The sequence below is a fragment of the Gadus morhua genome, chromosome 3, assembly GCF_902167405.1.
Source record: "Gadus morhua chromosome 3, gadMor3.0, whole genome shotgun sequence".
Classification (NCBI taxonomy): domain Eukaryota; kingdom Metazoa; phylum Chordata; class Actinopteri; order Gadiformes; family Gadidae; genus Gadus; species Gadus morhua.
This window is the reverse complement of record NC_044050.1, coordinates 6,821,612-6,840,780: the sequence shown is the minus strand read 5'-3', so window position 1 is coordinate 6,840,780 and position 19,169 is coordinate 6,821,612. Positions and strand designations below refer to the sequence as shown.

The 19,169-nt window shown below is 41.9% G+C and overlaps 2 protein-coding genes across 2 annotated transcripts; both read right to left on the bottom strand.

Moving 5' to 3' along the window:
• Positions 1–333: 333 nt before the first annotated feature.
• On the bottom strand, positions 334–7,077 carry sumo2a (small ubiquitin like modifier 2a). The gene is made up of 4 exons (XM_030351510.1): positions 6,958–7,077; positions 6,157–6,288; positions 5,886–5,957; positions 334–846 (listed from the first exon to the last, which is right to left on the bottom strand). The coding sequence occupies exons 1-4, from the start codon at positions 6,976–6,978 to the stop codon at positions 781–783; spliced, it is 291 nt and encodes a 96-aa protein (XP_030207370.1). The 5' UTR covers positions 6,979–7,077; the 3' UTR covers positions 334–780.
• A 247-nt stretch (positions 7,078–7,324) lies between these two features.
• Positions 7,325–18,646, bottom strand: gga3a (golgi associated, gamma adaptin ear containing, ARF binding protein 3a). Its single transcript, XM_030352104.1, has 17 exons — positions 18,509–18,646; positions 17,677–17,761; positions 17,345–17,420; positions 16,920–17,018; positions 16,123–16,246; positions 15,879–15,982; positions 15,454–15,534; positions 14,013–14,150; positions 11,977–12,058; positions 11,569–11,673; positions 11,140–11,352; positions 10,938–11,020; positions 10,390–10,805; positions 9,945–10,192; positions 9,492–9,661; positions 9,269–9,379; positions 7,325–8,796 (listed from the first exon to the last, which is right to left on the bottom strand). The coding sequence occupies exons 1-17, from the start codon at positions 18,543–18,545 to the stop codon at positions 8,686–8,688; spliced, it is 2,283 nt and encodes a 760-aa protein (XP_030207964.1). The 5' UTR covers positions 18,546–18,646; the 3' UTR covers positions 7,325–8,685.
• Positions 18,647–19,169: the final 523 nt, after the last annotated feature.

The window sequence follows — 19,169 nt, the reverse complement described above, 5'->3', positions numbered from 1 at the left end:
GAGTCCCGCCCACGAGAACACGGTGAGGTGAGTTCATTGGACACTGCTGCCTCAAGCGTGGCTCTGATTGGATTGTTTATTTAGGGTCACAAAGGTCTAATGACAGTTTAGTGGCGAATGCTTTTAAACCCATATAAGAATCCTGAAATCAAGGGACTGATGTACCATTTATAACAACATGGAAGGCAGGACAATTAATGTTGGTAGTATAAAGACAATATTTAAGTAATTATGAAATTACATAACTCAATTTAAGTTGAATGCAGTGTCATGCAGGATGAACAAGTAGGAAGCCTCAAGACTAAACATAAATAAACAATAAACACAAACAAGTAATTTTATTAAAAAAAAATCAGTTTATTCCAATTGTACATTTTTTAAAACAACCACCAATGTGAGTAAATTGAAACACAGGCATATAGATCAGCAACACCATCATTAAATTTAACCAACAGCTATATGGCATGAGTAATAGTGTTAAAAAACAATCGATGTAAATGTCTGCTTTATGATGTCACCAAGAAATGTTTTTTTTTTTTAGATGTTCAGCATATGACATTGAATGCAGCTTACAAGTTGTGCACTATCAACTATCATTACAAATATCACAATAATAAAAATGAATCCATCCCTGTGTTGCAGCCTATGAGCGTCTGTGACAGGATTCCAACACATGGTCATGGAAAAGCTGGTCATGGAGATTTAAAGACAAAAGGAAGAGGCATTAAAAAAGAAAGAAGAAATGCAGGCATGGGTGTTTGTTGAGGGGGGGGAAAGTCTTTAAGTAGAGGAGCCTCCCGTTTGCTGTTGGAATACATCAATTGTGTCCTCATCCTCCATTTCAAGCTGAAAGAAGAATTTGGAGTGTTTACAAGAAGAATGATAAAGTTTCAAAGCAGTTGCAGAACAATGTTATTTGAACTAATCTTCAACGAGCAGAGACCCCTTCTCTCTAGCATACCTATCCAACTAAGGCCCCATTTACACGAGGACGCTTGCAGGTAAAAACGACCAACTATTTTATCGGAAGTGCCTTTCGTTTAGACGGCGACAGCGTTTTTGGGGCTTAAAACGCAAAAATCTGAAACCACCCTCCAGAGTGGAAAACTTGAATACGCTCCGCCGTAGCGTTTCCGTCTACACTTCCAAGACGCAAAACTCTGCTCAGATATGCTCACGTTGCGTACGCGTTTACGTCACATACAGCGCCAGTTCAGGGAAATAAACAAACATGTTGGATTATTTCCATGCGTCGGACCATCAAGCTGCTCTGGCAGCTCTAATAAACTTACTGGAGTCTTTCCACGAAATGTATGTACAGATAGTATTACTGAACAGAGAAGGATCTGTAATTATGTTTTGGTTTTCGTGGCCCAGATAAGAGAAGGAGGAAGATTCTACGCATGCGCTCAGACATGGCGGTGTTGTGTGATAGTGCATTACAGCACCACCTAGCCACCTGACATGCATACCCAATCGAAATCCACACACTTTTGCGTCACCGTATACACGCAGATTTCCTCCCGAAAACGCTTGTCTAAACACAGAAAAAAAATTGAAGACGCGACGCCACTTTTACGTCTTCTGTTCAGACCGTCATGTACACCTAGCCTAAGACACACTTAACAGAAAAAACTATGGTGCCTTTGTACTAGTATTTGGTTGTATATTTACATCTAAAAGCAGTATGAGGAGTAAAAAGTAGTGTATAGTATAATTTCATTGATGCCAGTAGTCCGTAGGGATGGGAATTGATAAGAATTTCACGATTCCGATTCCAATTATCGATCCGATTCCTTATCGATTCTCTTATCGATTCTCATTGGGTGAGAAAGTATAAATGTGTTTGTTTGTATTAAATCTCTTTAATATCTGATCAGAAGTGCTTCTAGTATTAGGAAATTGTACATTTTCAAATCAATCGGTCTAGACGAAAAAATATATGTTTGGCTTTTGAAGACCAAATGCCATCATTATGTGCCATACAACTAAAAACACAGACTGAAAACAGCCAAGTAAGAGCTTGTGCCTTTTGGAATGCTAACAGTGCTCATTTTCATTCAACTTGTAACAAAATTCAACTGACATAAACAAAATGAAGCATTGATTAGACAGATTTATTAGATGGGCCTACCTAATAAGCCGTTGGAACACACAAGAAAAAAAAACCATAGCAATGCCGGTAAACAAACCCCAAGAAGCCCACCCCTATGAGAGCTCCCCATGCTACGGCCATCCGGAGGCGACAGAGCCGTTGGCCGTGATATTATATATACAATTATAATATATTATATACTATTATATATAGAGCTCCGGGAGTCGCAAACTGCAACAATCACTTTCTCCTCCATGCCGGAGTTCACCCCGGACTGCACCGAGTTTGACGGCTGAACGCTGATTGGCTGTTACGTTACACATGTCACTCAGTTATCACGCTGTTGAACGCTGATTGGCTGGCATCGCGACAAAAACTTGTCGCCGGTTTTCTCCCGCGAAAGATTCGCCCTTATACGCGTCTCTACGTTCTGAACTCAAATCAAAGCAGCGTGTGTGTGACGTTGCGACGCATTTGCCGCGACCGGAACCGATAAGCGGAATCGTTAAGCAGGCTTGCTAATGATTCCAAGGAATCGGTTGACTCGGAAGCGGTTCTGAACAAGAACCGGTTCTCGATTCCCATCCCTAGTAGTCCGTGCTACTCTTTACTACAATCAAAGGTGGCGCTCATAACACTTATTTTATGTCTGCTACTTTATACCAGGGAACAGGACTAACTAGTGCAAAGAATTCTGCTCCTCGTGCCCTGCTACATCGAAGTAACAGACCTATTGTGTCTTTGACTTACGTTTGGCATTATAAAAACGGAGTAGAAACCGTCAGAGAAATTAATGTACTTTCTATAAGTCTCCCTGGATGCCACTGAAGTGCTGTCTAATGAGCTCGTTATCGAAATAAAGAAAACACATAAGACAAACTCGCCCGCTTGACTATTGGAATTTAGGAGGAATTTACTAAATTAAAGAGGAACCGAGCAAAGTACTTCTTCAGCATCTGGGCAAGCCTGCCCATTATAAAATAAACAGTACAAGATCACCAACCTAGCCAAACCACAACATTCATTACAAATTACAGGCCTGAAAAGAGTTCAGGCGAGGTGCCTGAATTCAGGCTTAAGCTCGGCCATGCATGTTGTCAAGAAAATTTAAAATAGGCGAGTGGTGCCTTTTAAAACGTCTAGTCAAAACATCAACCTACCTGACCTTTTGATTGACATGTCTGCCACCAACTAGCCGTAGTCTATATAAGGAAGTCTTTTACCTTTGTATGTTTGCACTGAGGATGGTCTGAATGGGACTGAATACGTTTTGCACACACTTTTATGGTTGTCAAGAAAGGCTATTCTCTATGGAGTCCTCGAATGTATTCAGCCAATGACACTAACGGTTGCCCGCTTGCCCAGGGCAAGCAAAAAAAATGTTTGGGCAAGTCGAGAGATTTTTTCTGGTTGCCCGAACGGGCAAGTGGATGTTAATATAAAGGCTATTTATTCAAATATTTTTTGAAACTGCAGAACAACATTTTGTTCCGCAAAATCACATAAATCAGAAGTATTTGCAATTGATCAGCACGCTGTCTCCTCTTCTCTCGGAAAGCGAGTTAACAGACACGCAGTCAGTGCGAATATAGCCCCGCCTTCTGTCACTCACTCGCAGTGCGGTCTCTGGCAGTTATTCGAAGGCGTTAGCTAACACAGCTAGCATCTCAAGTGCAGCGCCTCCGCGAACGGTTTAGGTAGAAGGAAAATGGCGTAGTGATGGAGGAGTGCAGTTTGGAAGTACTTTGGATTGAGGCAAATTATCAAGAAAGTCATATCCAAGAACACGGTTTTGGGTTTCATAACTGTGCACATGCACAGCAATAGCGATCTTTTTCACGAAATTGGACCCTCACAAACTACTATATATTACATGAAAGCTGAGCCTCCATTTATTCCAACAGTCCAAACCATATCATTCTGTGACTAAAACTCGCAAATAACAACTAGAGAAGAAACGTCCCCTTTTCTTTTAACAACCAAAAATGTATTACCTTTGTGATTTTTGTCCACAAAGTTGATTCTGATCGAATAAAACCACCATAAACAGATTATCCAGTGTCTGGGCCAAATTTTGCAACTAAACATGGTGTTTTCAATCAATGAATAAGAGAAGGTTTCTTAGGAAATAGGTAAATTGCCTTCAATCAGAAAACATTCTTCAGCGCAATCTAGTGGCCATATATTTATTTGCGAGTGTTTGGCTTGGTGCATTCGATTATATTTGCCCTGAACTTTAAATAGAGGTGTCAAGTGTCAAAATTGTAAGATATTAGGGCCCGACCGATTCATCGGCCTGCCGATTCAATCGGCCGATTATAGCCTTTTTGAAAATAATAAAAAAGACAAAAAGACGCCGATTACAAACGATTTCTTTTTTTTTTTTTTTATGTTATTGCGCTTAGTATCCTGCAGAGTACGCTCCTACTCGCCTTGCTAACTAACAAATTTAGCTGGAGTAAAAAAAGAGGAGATTGAATTTTACCGTACAACATGAAAGCTTGCTCGCTCGCTGCGCGCTCACCTCACCAATGTACACAAGACGCGTTGTTTGAGCATGTTGTGCCCGTTTTTCTTTAGGTCCCAGGCCATGTTAATTTGTTATACTGTAGACTCTAACGGTGAGACCATACTGCTCAGCACGCACGTGTTAGTCACTGCTCACGAGCGCAGCACATTGGGAGTTAGTTATTTATTTTACATTACTCATTTTTGACTGTAAATGTATTCTAAAACACTCAAGGTTCTGCATTCAATTCACCAATTCACATATTCGTCAAAAGTGTTTAAAGTATATTTAAGGTATCAAAAACTACGTTTTATATGCTTTTTTTGTTTAGATATAATCGGCCGATTAAATCGTAATTTTTCCTCTGAAAATAATCGGCATCGGCACTCAAAAATCAATATCGGTCGGGCCCTATAAGATATCTACCTTTATTTTTGTCTCATAGTAAGACAGCGCTCCCAACTGATAACGACCAACTGATAATTATTTCAGGTGGAAATGTTATCTTCCACTTATGCTGTGTTCCATGGCTTTATTCACTTTAACCAAGTATTATCCCCATTGAATATTTCACTTGCACAACAATCTTTCTTTTAGCACAAAGATGACATTATCGCCCTTGCAGTTGTGGAGATATACTCTATTTACTTTGGGTATGTTCTTTCCTGAAAAAAACTTTTCCCCTGATATCGAAAATGGTATAGAATATCGATATTTTTCCAGGTATATTATCGAAGTTAGAAAATCCAGTATCGTTACTGACAACACTACTTGAAACGCGATTGTGATTATTCAGTTAGAGCTACAAGAAACTTGAAAGTTAAAAAATACATCTTTGCTACTACCTCTGACATTTAGTTATGTACATTTGCATCAAATCATGCAGGTCCACATAAAACTTGGCGAGAGCTTTAATAGGTTGCAACGGTGGACTGAAATCACTTCATGGCACGATGTGACCGCTCGATAAATAAGTAAACAAAGAGAAGTTTGTTATTTTGTAAACACAACACGTGTGGAAGCTAACATTCAGCTTCAGTCTGAGCTAGGATGAGTTTTCTGAGCCCCACAAAACCAGGCCGGGTGCCTGGCAAAAAGAGGACCGTTCACGATTCTGATTATAATTTGGGCAAGTGAACATCACATTCGGGCAAGTTGAACCTGACCTGTACTTGCCGATGGGCAAGTGCTTTTGAAACCTTAGTGTCAACCCCTGGTATTTGATCATTTCAGGCACAGATAGTTTCACTTCCTATAAGCCCCATCACACAGTACACATACCTGTGAAGGTGTATCTGTCTCATTAATGGGCTGGCCATCAAATCGAAACCGTATTTGTCGCAATGACAGCCCCTGTATGGAAAAGAGAAATGCTGCGAATCAATATATTGACAGAAGCAAACTCCATGCGAATGACTTAAATTCAAACTTAATGGCCAGGAGCATAAAGTAAAACTTTAAACCAATGTGTAATCAAGTTACAAAAGCTAAAATGTGCAAATGCAACCCAATGGTTAATTGAACGATTTAGGATATAAACAGATCTTTATACCTGACGTTCACAATAAGCCTTCATCAGTTTATTTAAAGGCGTGTGCCTTTTGATCTTGAACTGAACCACAGAGCCGTCCTGTCCAGCTACTTTCAGGTTGATGTGCTCATTGTTCTCGGTCTTCACTCCCTCCTGCAAGGAACACAACATAGGTTTAAGGTTAGGCATGCGTCTTCTTAATTGCGAACAGAAGAAAGTGGGTGGTCTAAAGAAAATTAGTAAGTGAAAATTCCAAGCAGGACAAAGAATGACGAAAGTGCATAACTGCGACCGAATAGATCAAATCTCAGCAAAAACACTAAATGGACCTTACAGTGAATGCAATGATCGCTCTCCAGACTGAGAGGATGGCAGCACACTGCCGGCCTTGTACTATTAGCCAGGTAGCATACGCTATAGCTTTCTAGCATTAGCCATGGCCTGGTATCATTCATTAGCCATTTCCTAATGCAGATTCATTCATTTTGACTGCGACTATAAGTGCCAACTGATACAATGAAACAGGCTGAACAAATTACCGCTGAATCAAGGGAGCTGAACTTCCGAAAAGTACCGTAGGAACTTAACCAGCACGCTGATCGGATAGTAGCAGCAATAGCTTAGCATGCTCACCCCTTCGGCAAACCCGCTTGCTAGTTAGCATCAGCTAGATCTGGCCACCAATGTTTGGCGATTTCCCAAAACCAAATTGTTGAAATTGAATCCATTGTCTTAAAACACCAATAAGCATACACACTCGATGCAATTCTTTAGGTCACCCAATCGAAAGCATTAACAATACTCAAAGGAAACTCTCCTCACCTTGGGCTTCTCGTCTGCCATGGTTGCTGTTGTGTTTGCGAGTGACCTGATGCGGCTGCGCTGTGGTGATGAGCGCCACTTTGCTTTCGGTGCAAGACTTGCACTGAAAGCATTTAATTGCGCCGACCTGCCCCGACTGAGCTTTTCATAACACCGATAAACCAATGTTTACATTGATGATAAAACTCTGTTATATACGTACCAATTATAAAAAATATTTAGACAAATAATTGTACAACCAATTTCCATGCATTTTTATTTCTAAAATATGTACATCACATATTCAATTGAGAAGTAGGCCTATGGAAATAAATAAAATAACTTAAATATTGCAATAACTTACCAACGCATGAAAGAAAAACACGAATGTCAGTGTTATCTTTAATTTTCAATTTACCAGGTCTGAAAGGAGAGCCACAACATGAAGAATTAACCCAGGTTATGACATGAGACCAAGGCCTATTCGCACAAAAAAGGACCTCTCCGACCGACAGATCAAACCTTTATATTAGAGAGGGTATAATATTGAAAGAGGGCCATTTAGGATGTCTTTATACAAATGATTTAGTTCTAGTTTAGGTCTGGCCAACCAGCCCTTTGCTGAACAAAAAATGAAGTCAGGTAAATCAGGTTGATTTGTATAATATCAAATAGTACTCATTGACCAGTTTGTTTACATTGAGCACCACCAGATCTGCCATGAGCATAATATTAAAAGCAACACAAGCATTTAGGTAAGAATTGAGCAAACAGTACTATCAATACAGAAAATAAAATACATTTCACAATCCTCACACAAAACAAATAAATACTGGGTCTTCAGCTTCTCAACTCTCTAAATACATTTGTGCCATCATTGTTTAAAGGACAAAAGTCTCTAACAATCGGAGTCATACGGTAACAAGGTAAAAATTAATTCAAGCACAAGTTTATTAATGGGTGATAGTCCTCACTCCAAAACGATCAACATCCAGCCATCCTATCCCTACCATCCAACATTGCACGTCATGAGTCATATCAAAGTCCTGCTTCCCACTGCAGAAATCCAGGTTCCCCCGAAAGTCTAGTACTGGAATTAAGAATTTTACTGTTTCGGACCTACATTTTTTAACGTTCATCTGAGTATGGTCAGTAAAAAATTACTTTGTATGCTTGAATCACAGTTTTTTTAAATGACTTCTGATGTCAAAACAGTCAGTAGCAGAAACAAATTCAGTTTTCATATGTCATGCCTTTTCCCATACTTATGACCATTTCTTCTCCTACCAATTGGTTAAAAGAACCAAGATGCGCAAGATAGACCAAATGTTGGTCACAAAAAAGGGTATAAATGACCTACAGTATGAATGATTGATGTCCTTTGAATGCAAGCCAAGTGAAAAATACAGTATACCTAATGGTAATGTAGCACGTTAAACTAAAGCCCGGCATGAATTTTTTTTCTGTGTGAAACCATCCATTTCCCAAATTGGGAAATGGATATTCCCAACTTAACCACTGTAACTACTGCACTGGCACTGTGGTGACATCTGAATCAAGTCCACAGTAAGGACATAAAGCAGGTCCAAAACACTGCAATGATCTGCTTGAATGACCCTCCCACAGGTGGAGGTGGACACTACCATGAGCCTATAAAGGTCTTGAACTTCAAAGCTTTGATTATAGTTCTGCTTTGCTCGGGTTTCAAGAATGTTACGGTTAATGCAGCCCTTCCAACACAGAGCCGGGCTATAGAGCACCCCACTTCTCGGCAGGGGGGAACTGCTCCACTTCTCCAATCTCTGAGCACGGCTGTTCCCCCAGCGTGAACGCCAACTTGTATCTCATCCGCACCTTCTCCTGCAAAAACAGAACCAAAAAGATGTGCACTATTGAGTATTCATTAACAAAAATGGGTGCTGTAGGTAGGATTTACAGTAAGTATTATCATTTAAAGGTGATTTAAAATAAATCAGGGGCCTTTCAGGACATCTATTCCCTGCCTGGTTCAGGGAATCCCAGGTGTGTGAATGCAACACTTCTCAATGGCGGGGGGACAAGGTGAAGGAGGGAAACGAGTAGTAGGGGCGTTTTCTGTTATCTATCTTCACATTTTTGAAAACTAGGCTTCTGCTTTCTCTTTTCATCTCTCGAAACTTACCTGCAGCGTATTTAACTAAAGCCCCTTGAAGTTGGATAGTGTGTAGCGAGAATACGCTTAGCCTTGGTCATACAAAACAAATCTATCAATTGTTTATACAAATACTATGACGAAAACCATTCGGGTGGAAGCTTATTCATGGGTGAAGCGATTGATGAAAGACTCCAGTACCTTGAGTGGATTGGCCAGCAAGATGACTTGGGTGATAGCAGCAGGGGGTAGAATGGGGTTGAATGCCGCCAGCTCTGTCCCGGATGGAGGCTGGAGTCTCAACCTCATAGACTAGAGAGGAGCAAACAAATCAAGGGACTGCTCACAGTACCAGCCACGTATTTGTCTACGTCTATTATTTTACCAATAATGAAATGTGGATGTGCACATCCTGTGTGTGTACCTTTGGGACTGCCGCCTGCAGAACGATGTGGCTGACGGGCAGCGGGGCAGTGTTGAGCATGGAGGCCACCATAACCAGTACATCAGGTCTGTCTGGTGGGCAGTCGGAGGCAAAGTGGAGCAGAACTCGGATGCCGTATTTGTCATAAGCAGTTACCGGGCACACTTTGCCTGAAGGCCGAAATAACCAAAATCAAAGTCAGGCAAGGGACAAAATCCATTCTATTTAAATAATTGATTAAGTTTATAAGTTGATTCAAATACATTTATAAATGTATAAAAGCTCCTTCATAGTGCTTAGTGTTGTTGATATTCAATTGTAGTTGCCCAAAACCCAGAAATGGCTTCCCTCGTTCTCAACAAAACGTTGATTGAAGAAGAGAATGGTTCCACACAATGGTTGGAGAATGGTTACACCTCTTATCATTGAACAGAAACCCAAGACGTGACTCACTTGGTTTGATTGCCTCCAGAGAGACCTTGACACTGGACAGGGAGATCTCCTGGCCCTTCCCTGGACTGGGTTGACTCGGGGTGAGGACCGGCGACAGTGAGCGCAACAGCGGGCTGTCATCTGCCTGACTCTTAGCGGGGGGGAGAACCAGAGGTCCTGCTGGCATCCCTCCCAGGAGATGGGGCATGGGGGAGGAGGACGTGGAAGCTGCTCCTAGGAACCCCGCGACATCCAGCATGCCAGTTGTACTGAGATCAGTGGAAGACAAGAAGAAAAATAATGAAATAATTAAAAAGCTTCAGGCTGGAACTCCTGCCCTAATGGCAAGGCAGCATTGGTGATTAACAGCCTAGCACTTTGGTACACATAACATCCACCTCTTGATGACAGCCACGGTTTATAAACGGTGCCATGATTTTTTTTAAATACGTTTTATTTGGCTCACGTTTTGTGACTGCTGAGGTCGAGCAAGTCCAAATCCTGCAGAATGCCGTTGCTTGAGCCTGGGGGAGACAGGGCAGTGCTTGCTGCATGAGGCGAAGGCACACTGGTGACCTGCGTTTGGAATGAAGTCGCTGAAGCATAGCTTGGAAGAGACGAGGTGCTGCTGTATGACTGGCAGCCAGCAGGGGAAAGGGTGGCGGCTGAGGAGGACTGCAGGCTGGGGACGGTGGTGGCTGACTGGTTGGTGTAGGGGGACCCATAGAAGACAGCAGAGTGGTGTGAGGTGGAGGAGGGGCGGGAACACTGGGCCGGGGGAGGCCCTGGGGAGAGGTTGGTAGAAAACACTGGGAACGTGGAGAAGGAGGGCGGGGCGGGAAGTGAGACCGAGCCGAAAATATCAAAGTCCTGACTGGAGTCCTGGGAGAGAAACAAATGTAAATAAATGAATGCAACAACAGATAAGCAAAGAAAGATAAGAACTTTTTTATCCCCCCGGAGGAGAAATTCCTTAAAAGAGAATATGGGCATTGAAAATAAACCTATACAAACCTGTAAGGATGTCAGCTGATGATCCAGGGGTTCAGGTCTAGTCACGGTGGATTGACTTACAACAGGGGCAGGGTCACCGATACCTGCCAACAAAAACACACGCACCCATCCCATGATGCCAACGTAGAAAGCACCACAGTCCTTTTAGTGATGCCCAGTCTCTCTCAATGTGGTCAGCCAGTTGGGGTTCGGAGGTCCTCACCTAAGAACAACAGCTCCTCGTCGAGCAGCGTCAGCGAGGTTGCCGTGAAGGAGCCCTGAGGCCCAGGGGCGACGGCGGCGCCGCACAGCAGGTCTGCAGGGACGGACAGGGAGGAGGGCGGGGCCTGGAGATGGCTGGAGGTGGCCGCCGCCGGGCCCTGGGGTTCCAGGCCCGCCAGATCGATGAGGACCTCCGACTGCTTTGCCTTGTGGCCTGGAACAGAGGACGCAAGACTCAACATCAGGTTGTTTTTACGCACGCACGCAAGCACACATACAAACATGCGCGCACGTACGCACACGCAGACACACACACGCATATCTGCCGTAGATTCATGTACGTAAAATAATGTAGGTTGACAACAGCAATTTGTGCCATTCAATGGACCATCTTTCAGGTCATGTCAATTAGGACAGAAAATGGGCATACGAGTCAAATGTTCTTCTTTCTCTCCGTTGATGATCTGTCCTTCTACAATCCTCTTATAGGAGTTAATGACACGGGAGAGGTCATCGCTGGCCTGCAGGATGTTCCCTGATGGTGAAGGCAACAAGGTTAAGACAGGCGTGAAAACCACCAAACACTCAGAGAAAACATTGTTACAAACGTGCTGGATGTAATGACAATAGCCTCGTCCGATGGTATGTTCTTATTGTTGCTTTGGTTGATTGTATAAATGAGTAAATCCAACATGCAATGGCCAAGAAGAGGTGTGAGGGCCTTGCACATTTATCGAGCTAACTGCAGTACTTTCAAATCTTGTGTTTTGCATTTGGGACAATTTACACTTATCTTATTCTAGTGATTAAAAGGGGGCGGATTTCCCATATTCCTTACCCAAGTTATTGTCATTGTCCTCCGTTTCTGTGGCAAGCTTGAAAACTGTCTGCCTTAGCTTATCACAATCTCCATACAACTCCTGTTCAGAAGAAAGACCCCAAATCAGACATGGATCAAAACTGGACAGAAATACTAATTAGAATATCTTACTACTATAATAGCAGGCCTGTCTCACCAGTTACACAAGTTAGTCATGTGGGCATGTGCGAAACAGCCTGGAGCTCACACACACACACACACACACACACACACACACACACACACACACACACACACACACACAGGTAAGAAGTTTTTAAACTTAATGGCTCCGCCATCGACACACGCGCAGGTAAGAACACACATGCAAGCACACACACCGCAGAGACACTCGCCCAGGTAAGACGTTACGTTTTTAAACATAACGTCTCCGTCATCGACACACGCGCAGGTAAGAACACACACGCACAAGCACGCGCACACACCGCAGCTACACTATCCCTTAAACATAACGGCTCAGCCATCAACACACACACGCCGGTTAGAACACACACGCATGCACACAAACCGCAGTTACACTGGCCCAGGGTAAGACGTTATGTTGTTAAATATAACGCCTCCGCCAACGACACACGTGCAGGTAAGAACACACATGCACGCACACACAGAGCAGCGACACTTGCCAAGGTAAGACGTAATGTTTTCATACATAACGGTTCTGCCATCGACGCACGCGCAGGTAAGAACACACACGCACACACCGCAACAACACTAGCCCAGTTAAGACGATATGTTTTTAAACATAACGCCTCCGCCGTCGACAAACTCTCCCAGGTAAGACGTTCCGTTTATAGACTGTAGAAATTGCGATAAAAGAAGGGAAGAGACAATTTCTCACCTGGACAAGCAACGGCAGGTCGTTCATTTCGTCATATCAAAACCGTTAAATTCAAACAACGCGCCGACCGGCATATCAACACACAAGTCACGTGATTTTAAAGAGAAAGTGCCCATATAACACAACGAATACATGTCAATAAACACAGTAGGGTGAATTATGTCTATAGAGTCCACCAAAAGACTACACTTTGTTGCTCAAATGCAATATTACTCTTCTTCTTGAGCCTCCCCAAATGTCTTGCGATATTGATTCCCCCCTGCAGACTGTTATAATTGTTTTATTTTTCTTATGTTTTGTGTGCATGCTATTTGGGACTAGGCTACTGCTGCCTGTCTTGGCCAGGACACTGTAAGAGATGTTTAATCTCAATGATGTTTAGTATTTTCAACGAACCAATAGTAGTTATATTGCATTTTTAAATGTCAATGCACTCTTCAGCTCTGAATAACAGTAAAAGCTATCTAATAATTGATTTGCATGCATAGTATACTACACTTTCCATGAAACAATTACCCCGGTCACCATAAATGGACTCATTTTATAATGTAATCAAATGCTCACACACTAGCTGCTTTCAGACACACGTGTAAGTGTGATTCACCTGATGGGCCGTATGCGTGAACAGCATATCCTGACATTTGTGAGTAGAAAGTCGGTATTACTCACACCACTTCAGTGAGCGTGTTGATGACGCTTCTGCATGTCATTGAGTGGCCCCCTAAATGATAATCAGCCTTTTGTTCGCTGAATGGTTAAAAAATATTTAAATGTTGGCACTGCTTTTAAGTCATTGGTGGTGAACGAATTGTATACGTTGTAACATTATATGCACAATTTTATTATATACTGCGCTCAGAAATTTGTCAGATTATCGACTGGGGTTTCCACGTTATTGCTATGGGTTTAATTACAACTAGAGGTTGAGCGTGCGCAACGTGCGTGCGGAAACTCTAGTTCCTTTAAAATAATGACTTCAAAGATCGTATCTGCCTGTGAAATGTGATGTGTAGAAATTAGTTCATATGGGGTTTATATTTCACTACTATAGCTGTCTGTGAGCCTCCTCATTTTCAAACAATTCAAGCATTTTCGCTTTGTCAACAAATAATAATAAATACAGATGAAGAGAAAATTAATCTATTTGAAGTCCAACCCTGATGATGTCCTTGTCCCCATCCGTGGAGACCTCTTCACTGAAGTGATTCAACATCTCATTGAGGAGTTTAACCCTGTGGTCCACCTCATCCAGGGTTCTGTTCGTCTTTGTAACTTTCTGGGCCCGTACATCGTCCTGTAACCAGAACCCACAGCAGACATGATTTAGTACTTCAACTTAGAGATACCCTTCATCCATCCATTCATTAATCTGCCTGTTTTTCTCCTCTAAAAGGCAATTAACTACTGCCAAACAGACTCTATAGTAACATACAGCGTTTTCAATCACCTCATCTGGCATTTGTTTTGAGTTTGAAAATACACAGCAAAATCTTAAAGGTCCCATGGCATGACAATTTCACTTTGAGGTTTTCTAAAGTTAATATGAGTTCCCCTAGGCCGCCAATGGTCCCCCAGTAGCTAGAAATGGCGATAGGTGTAAAACGAGCACTAGCTATCCTGCTCTGCCTTTGAACAAACAAAGCTCAGACGCTCCGATTTGGAATTTTCCCTGTATGTCGTCATACAGGGACATGTCACCTCCCCTTCTCTGCTTTGCCCAATGACCGTGCGAGCGCCACATGTGTGGGTATGTGTGAATACACACACTGTAATGCAAGTGTTTTCTTTGTTATTTGGATTAACGTTCTGCTGTTGGTGTTATGGCGCATAACATGTCGGGTTCTCTGACGTTTCTGGTATTTCCACAACGAGACTCGTAGTGGGGATTATCTCAGCCATGGTTGAGAAGGAATTGGGGGGAACGGAAATTTGCCTTAGACTCCCTGAAGTACATGAACCGTGGAGGAGAAAGGGATTGTTGCCTGTGATTGTTTCTTGCAATTGTTATGTGGAGGTCATCTTCCAAATCAATCTGATGTGGAAGAACCAGAGACGTCTCTGGAAGAACCAGAGACGTCGGAGAACCCGAGGCAGTCGTTTGAGATTCATAATATCGTCTGGAGGCGCACAAAGCTCTTGGCAATGATAATATATAGTATATGATATAGATATCTATGCATAATATGATATTATTTAGATATAGAGCCCCAGGACTCCCGCCGGGGTGTTCTAGAATATTTACAGAACACGGCCAAAGGCTGTGTGCGCCTCGCCATTGCGATACATCCACTGTAAACAGAGCGCATGGTACCATGGCCGCAAGCTGCTCAGGGCCACACCCCCACCCTCCTCTTTGACCCGCCTCTCTCCTCCTCATCTGAACTAAAGCTAGACACCTAAACGGCGCTTTTGGGGAAAGCTCAATGTGCGACTGGCTCGTAGTGGCTGTAATTCTGCACCACGGCTGAATTTCATGAACGTCTTCAAATACTGTGTTAGGGGCCAACTAATATCTATATAAAAGCATCCATAAAGTAGCATGCCATGGGACCTATAAGCAATCATGAGAAGTATACCAGCTAGATGCCAGTGCTGACCTCTTTCACCATGTTTTTGATGATCCGGTTGGCCTCTTGCAGGTCCTCAGGCTTTTTGCTCTTGAGAAGTTCTGCTAATCTCTATAGAAAACAGAGAAATCAATCAAGCCACATCAAGTCGAGTTATCAAAGGTCAGGTCAGTCTCATTTCTCACAGAAACTACGCCGAGCGAAATTCTGTCTCAAACGCCTTGAGAGAAAACAACCGATGAGCTATTCATCAACTTGATCCAACACTAACCCACCAACGGTCTGCCCTCTTTAGGTCAGGACATGCCAGTAACCGTAGCACAAATGATAACACGAGAGACTTTTCATCTACATAAATCTAAAACTACTCATTACTGCAGAGGGAAACACATGAATGTTTAAATATACAACTGGATCCATGTGTAATATGCACATGCATTTTAAGTAATACCTACCCTGCTCTTCTCTTCGTTTTCAAAAACAGGATTCTTGGGCCGCAGGGAAGGTGAAGGTATTAGTGTGTTGTCGTGAGGGAGTTCTGGGTTAACTGACACAATCCCTAAAATCAAAAAACACATCCTCATTCAGTTGAAGATTGAAAACAACAGGTCCATTTCCTCACACAATTTAAATATAATCAAAACACTCAAAACACAAGTTAATAACAAAAATAATTAGTTAAAGCGGTTTTATGCTTACCTTGCTTCTTTAGCATTTGATACGCTTCTGAGATCTTTGCTTCATCAGGTAGAGAGACAGTCCAACTGTATAAAATCTCAATGACCTTATTCTTCACTTTCTCCGATATTCTGTCACCAAAGTACTGAAAAAAACATAACAATTTGAAGGGTTAGAAATAGAACTATCAAAGGATGAGAAAGTGTCGCCAGCATTGTGCTTTGGACATCTATGAGTGTGCTTAACATGGAAATAAATAAAACTGTTATAAATAGCCTCAGGCAATTATTCCAGTGGCGTTGAAAACCTACTTTTAGTTATTTCTGTATGACTGAATCACTTAAGAAACTATAACAAAAGTTTGTTTTGCCTTGTTTTTCAATTGATCAAGCACATGTATAACACATAGTCCGTTTTTCCACAGATATTTTTAAATCTTTGCATGATTAAGCAAACATGCCGGAGCTGATTTTGAGTCAAATAGCTATGGTCTTGCACATTGAAATCATGTTATTATTTGCTGCTTTTAGAGAAGTTGAGAATAAGTTGTCTGCTCTGCTAACATGATAAAAAACAATAAGCAATAACCATAGAAACCTGAATGAGTATTTTTCCCCTTTAATTATAAACCGCTTTATAAAATGTTGTTTGCCAAGATTGAGCATGTCCAAGGAAAATGTCTTGCACAATTACAAATGAAAAATTGTCAACTTTAATTTCATTTCCTTTTCTGAAAGGAGACAAACCCTTTTCATACAAAATGCTCTAGGCTTCGTTTTCTTCGTTTTCTCATATTTAAAGAAAACAATGGGACTCACCTTGGGTGAAACTACCTTTATCAGTTCATTTAGAAAGCGGAATTTTCCAACTTCGTTATGAAATCTTCCACCACAGTTCTTCATGCAAGCCTCTAGAACCTGCAGAATACCAGATGGTCAAAAGTATGAATTCATCAAATAACAACAACGTTGCATTAGACATCACACAAAAACAACATTTAATCATCAAATGTTGTTTTTAGCCTATCTTGGTATTTTGACCGTTAGGCCAAAGGTCAAATTACCAAGATATTTGACCTACATGGTCATAATGACTCAATGATGATCTATTATCCTAAAAGCAATTAGGGAATTGTCTAGAAAAACTGTGTCCTTATTCCTGTCCCCATGCTAGCGCACCACTATAACATGACTGAGTGGCAGTGACCCAGAGAAGACCATGTGAGCGCAGTCAGGCTATATACCGTCAAGGTCTGCATGGCTTCCCATTCCTGTGGAGACTGGATCTTGTAAGCCAACAGCCTTGTAGCTATCTGTGGACTGAAAAAATGACATACAAGGAGAACATATGTTGTTTTATAATGAGCCCATTACATTTTAGATCAGCTTCCAGCATAGCTACTGTAAAAAAAAATAGCATCTTCAACAACTTGTTACCTCGGGTAACATACACACAATTAATGGGAAATGTATAATAGAGTTTATTGAAATTCAAGTTTATTTCCCAAATGATTTCTCTTCTGGAACAGGAAGTATCTGCCACATTATTTATGAATAAAGTAAAAGATGCCCATACCCCTCAAGCTCTTTATTGATTTGGTCACAGAATCCCATAATATACTCCCAGTCTTCCTGTCGGTTAGCTGAGCTGGTGGCTTTGTCTGGAAATAATCAAACAGGGTTATTCATCATGTAGCTTTCATTTGACTTCGCCTTTCTTAATAAAAAAGGAAAAACAATGGGCAAACAGTCAGACAGGAAACCTATTGACTAAGAAAAGGTAATGCTCTAAAAATCACCCCTCATTCCTTGTCTCTCCCGCATGTACACTTACAGACACAGACTGTAATAGTTAAGATAAGTCATTAATAAAAGGCTCATACGCTGTCATTCCCTTTAGATGGCCCTATAGCTCTTCAGCTTCACAGCGGTTGTTCTTTGTTCAGTGAAGGCCTACAGGCACCTCGTCTATGTCCATCAAGTCAACCCCGTTTCTGGTTCCTCCACATTTTATCCTAAACAAACGTCGGCTGATGCTCTTACTGTGAGCGTAAAACGGATTGCTTTGGTAGGATCACACTCCCATGTCAGCTAGATTAGCCCCACTTGCTTTCGCTAGCTGACATTTGCGAGCTGTAATGTCATATCTAAAATGGCAATAGGACCGGCAACGTGGACAATTACTTCGCATCGCCGGTTTCTGTTTTCGCAGAGAGGAGCTAGGACCACAGGTCCTAGCCCGCGTCTGACCCATTCTGACAAGTGATGGTAAACACTTGATCTGACCGTGACAGTCTTGAAGAGCCAGTCGAAGCGCTTTAAGATACTGTTATAAGCCAGGCAAATGTACACATTACTTTAAGTGTTCATGCAATAGGACACAGATATCATTATAGAGATATACTTACTGAGCCAAGACTCCAGCGACTCCCCGTCGCCCGCCATATTTGCACCCTTCTTCTGTTATGGAGGCAAACACCGCGTGACCTGTGACGACACATCCCCACGCCCTCCTCGTGCGATTTATTATGGAAAGTGATGGGATGAAGGAAGGAACATTCATGGATCAGACGCATATACCGTATTTTATACAGTGTGTGTGTGTGTGTGTGTGTGTGTGTGTGTGTGTGTGTGTGTGTGTGTGTGTGTGTGTGTGTGTGTGTGTGTGTGTGTGTGTGCGCGCGCACGCGCGCGCGCGCGTGTGTGTTAGGTCTGATGCTACTTAAATACATTCCAAATATTATCCATTCGATGTTAGTTAACGTCGTATTATAATGCGCATCCCGAAATAGAAAATAAACCGCTTTTTATAGGTAATTGGATCTAGTTTCCACCACTGCACGATAAAAAATATAACACTTTAATTAAACTTAAAATTCCGAAAAATATTAGGCTTACTCAATGTTCACGTTGACCTGATCTACTTGTAACTCCTTCTGTTATATTATATTCAGTCAGCAGAACACCACTGAGCATTGACTAAACTAACTAAAAACAGAAGGCCAATCATCAGGTTAAAGGTTGGGCATGGAATTCTCTTTTTTGGCCATTTTTGCAAAATTACTTGAA

What these genes read in the sequence shown, in the direction of transcription:
- sumo2a (XM_030351510.1), bottom strand. Translation starts at nt 6,978, where the DNA reads ATGGCAGACGAGAAGCCCAAG. An exon ending in AGGCTTATTGTGAACGTCAG is followed by an intron (nt 5,958 to 6,156) that starts GTATAAAGATCT and finishes TTTTCCATACAG; the next exon opens with GGGCTGTCATTGCGACAAAT. An exon ending in AGACAGATACACCTTCACAG is followed by an intron (nt 847 to 5,885) that starts GTATGTGTACTG and finishes TTCTTCTTTCAG; the next exon opens with CTTGAAATGGAGGATGAGGA.
- gga3a (XM_030352104.1), bottom strand. Translation starts at nt 18,545, where the DNA reads ATGGCGGGCGACGGGGAGTCGCTGGAGTCTTGGCTCA. An exon ending in TCAAAAACATGGTGAAAGAG is followed by an intron (nt 14,151 to 15,453) that starts GTCAGCACTGGC and finishes TTCTGGTTACAG; the next exon opens with GACGATGTACGGGCCCAGAA. An exon ending in TGCTGGCCAATCCACTCAAG is followed by an intron (nt 8,797 to 9,268) that starts GTACTGGAGTCT and finishes CTGTTTTTGCAG; the next exon opens with GAGAAGGTGCGGATGAGATA.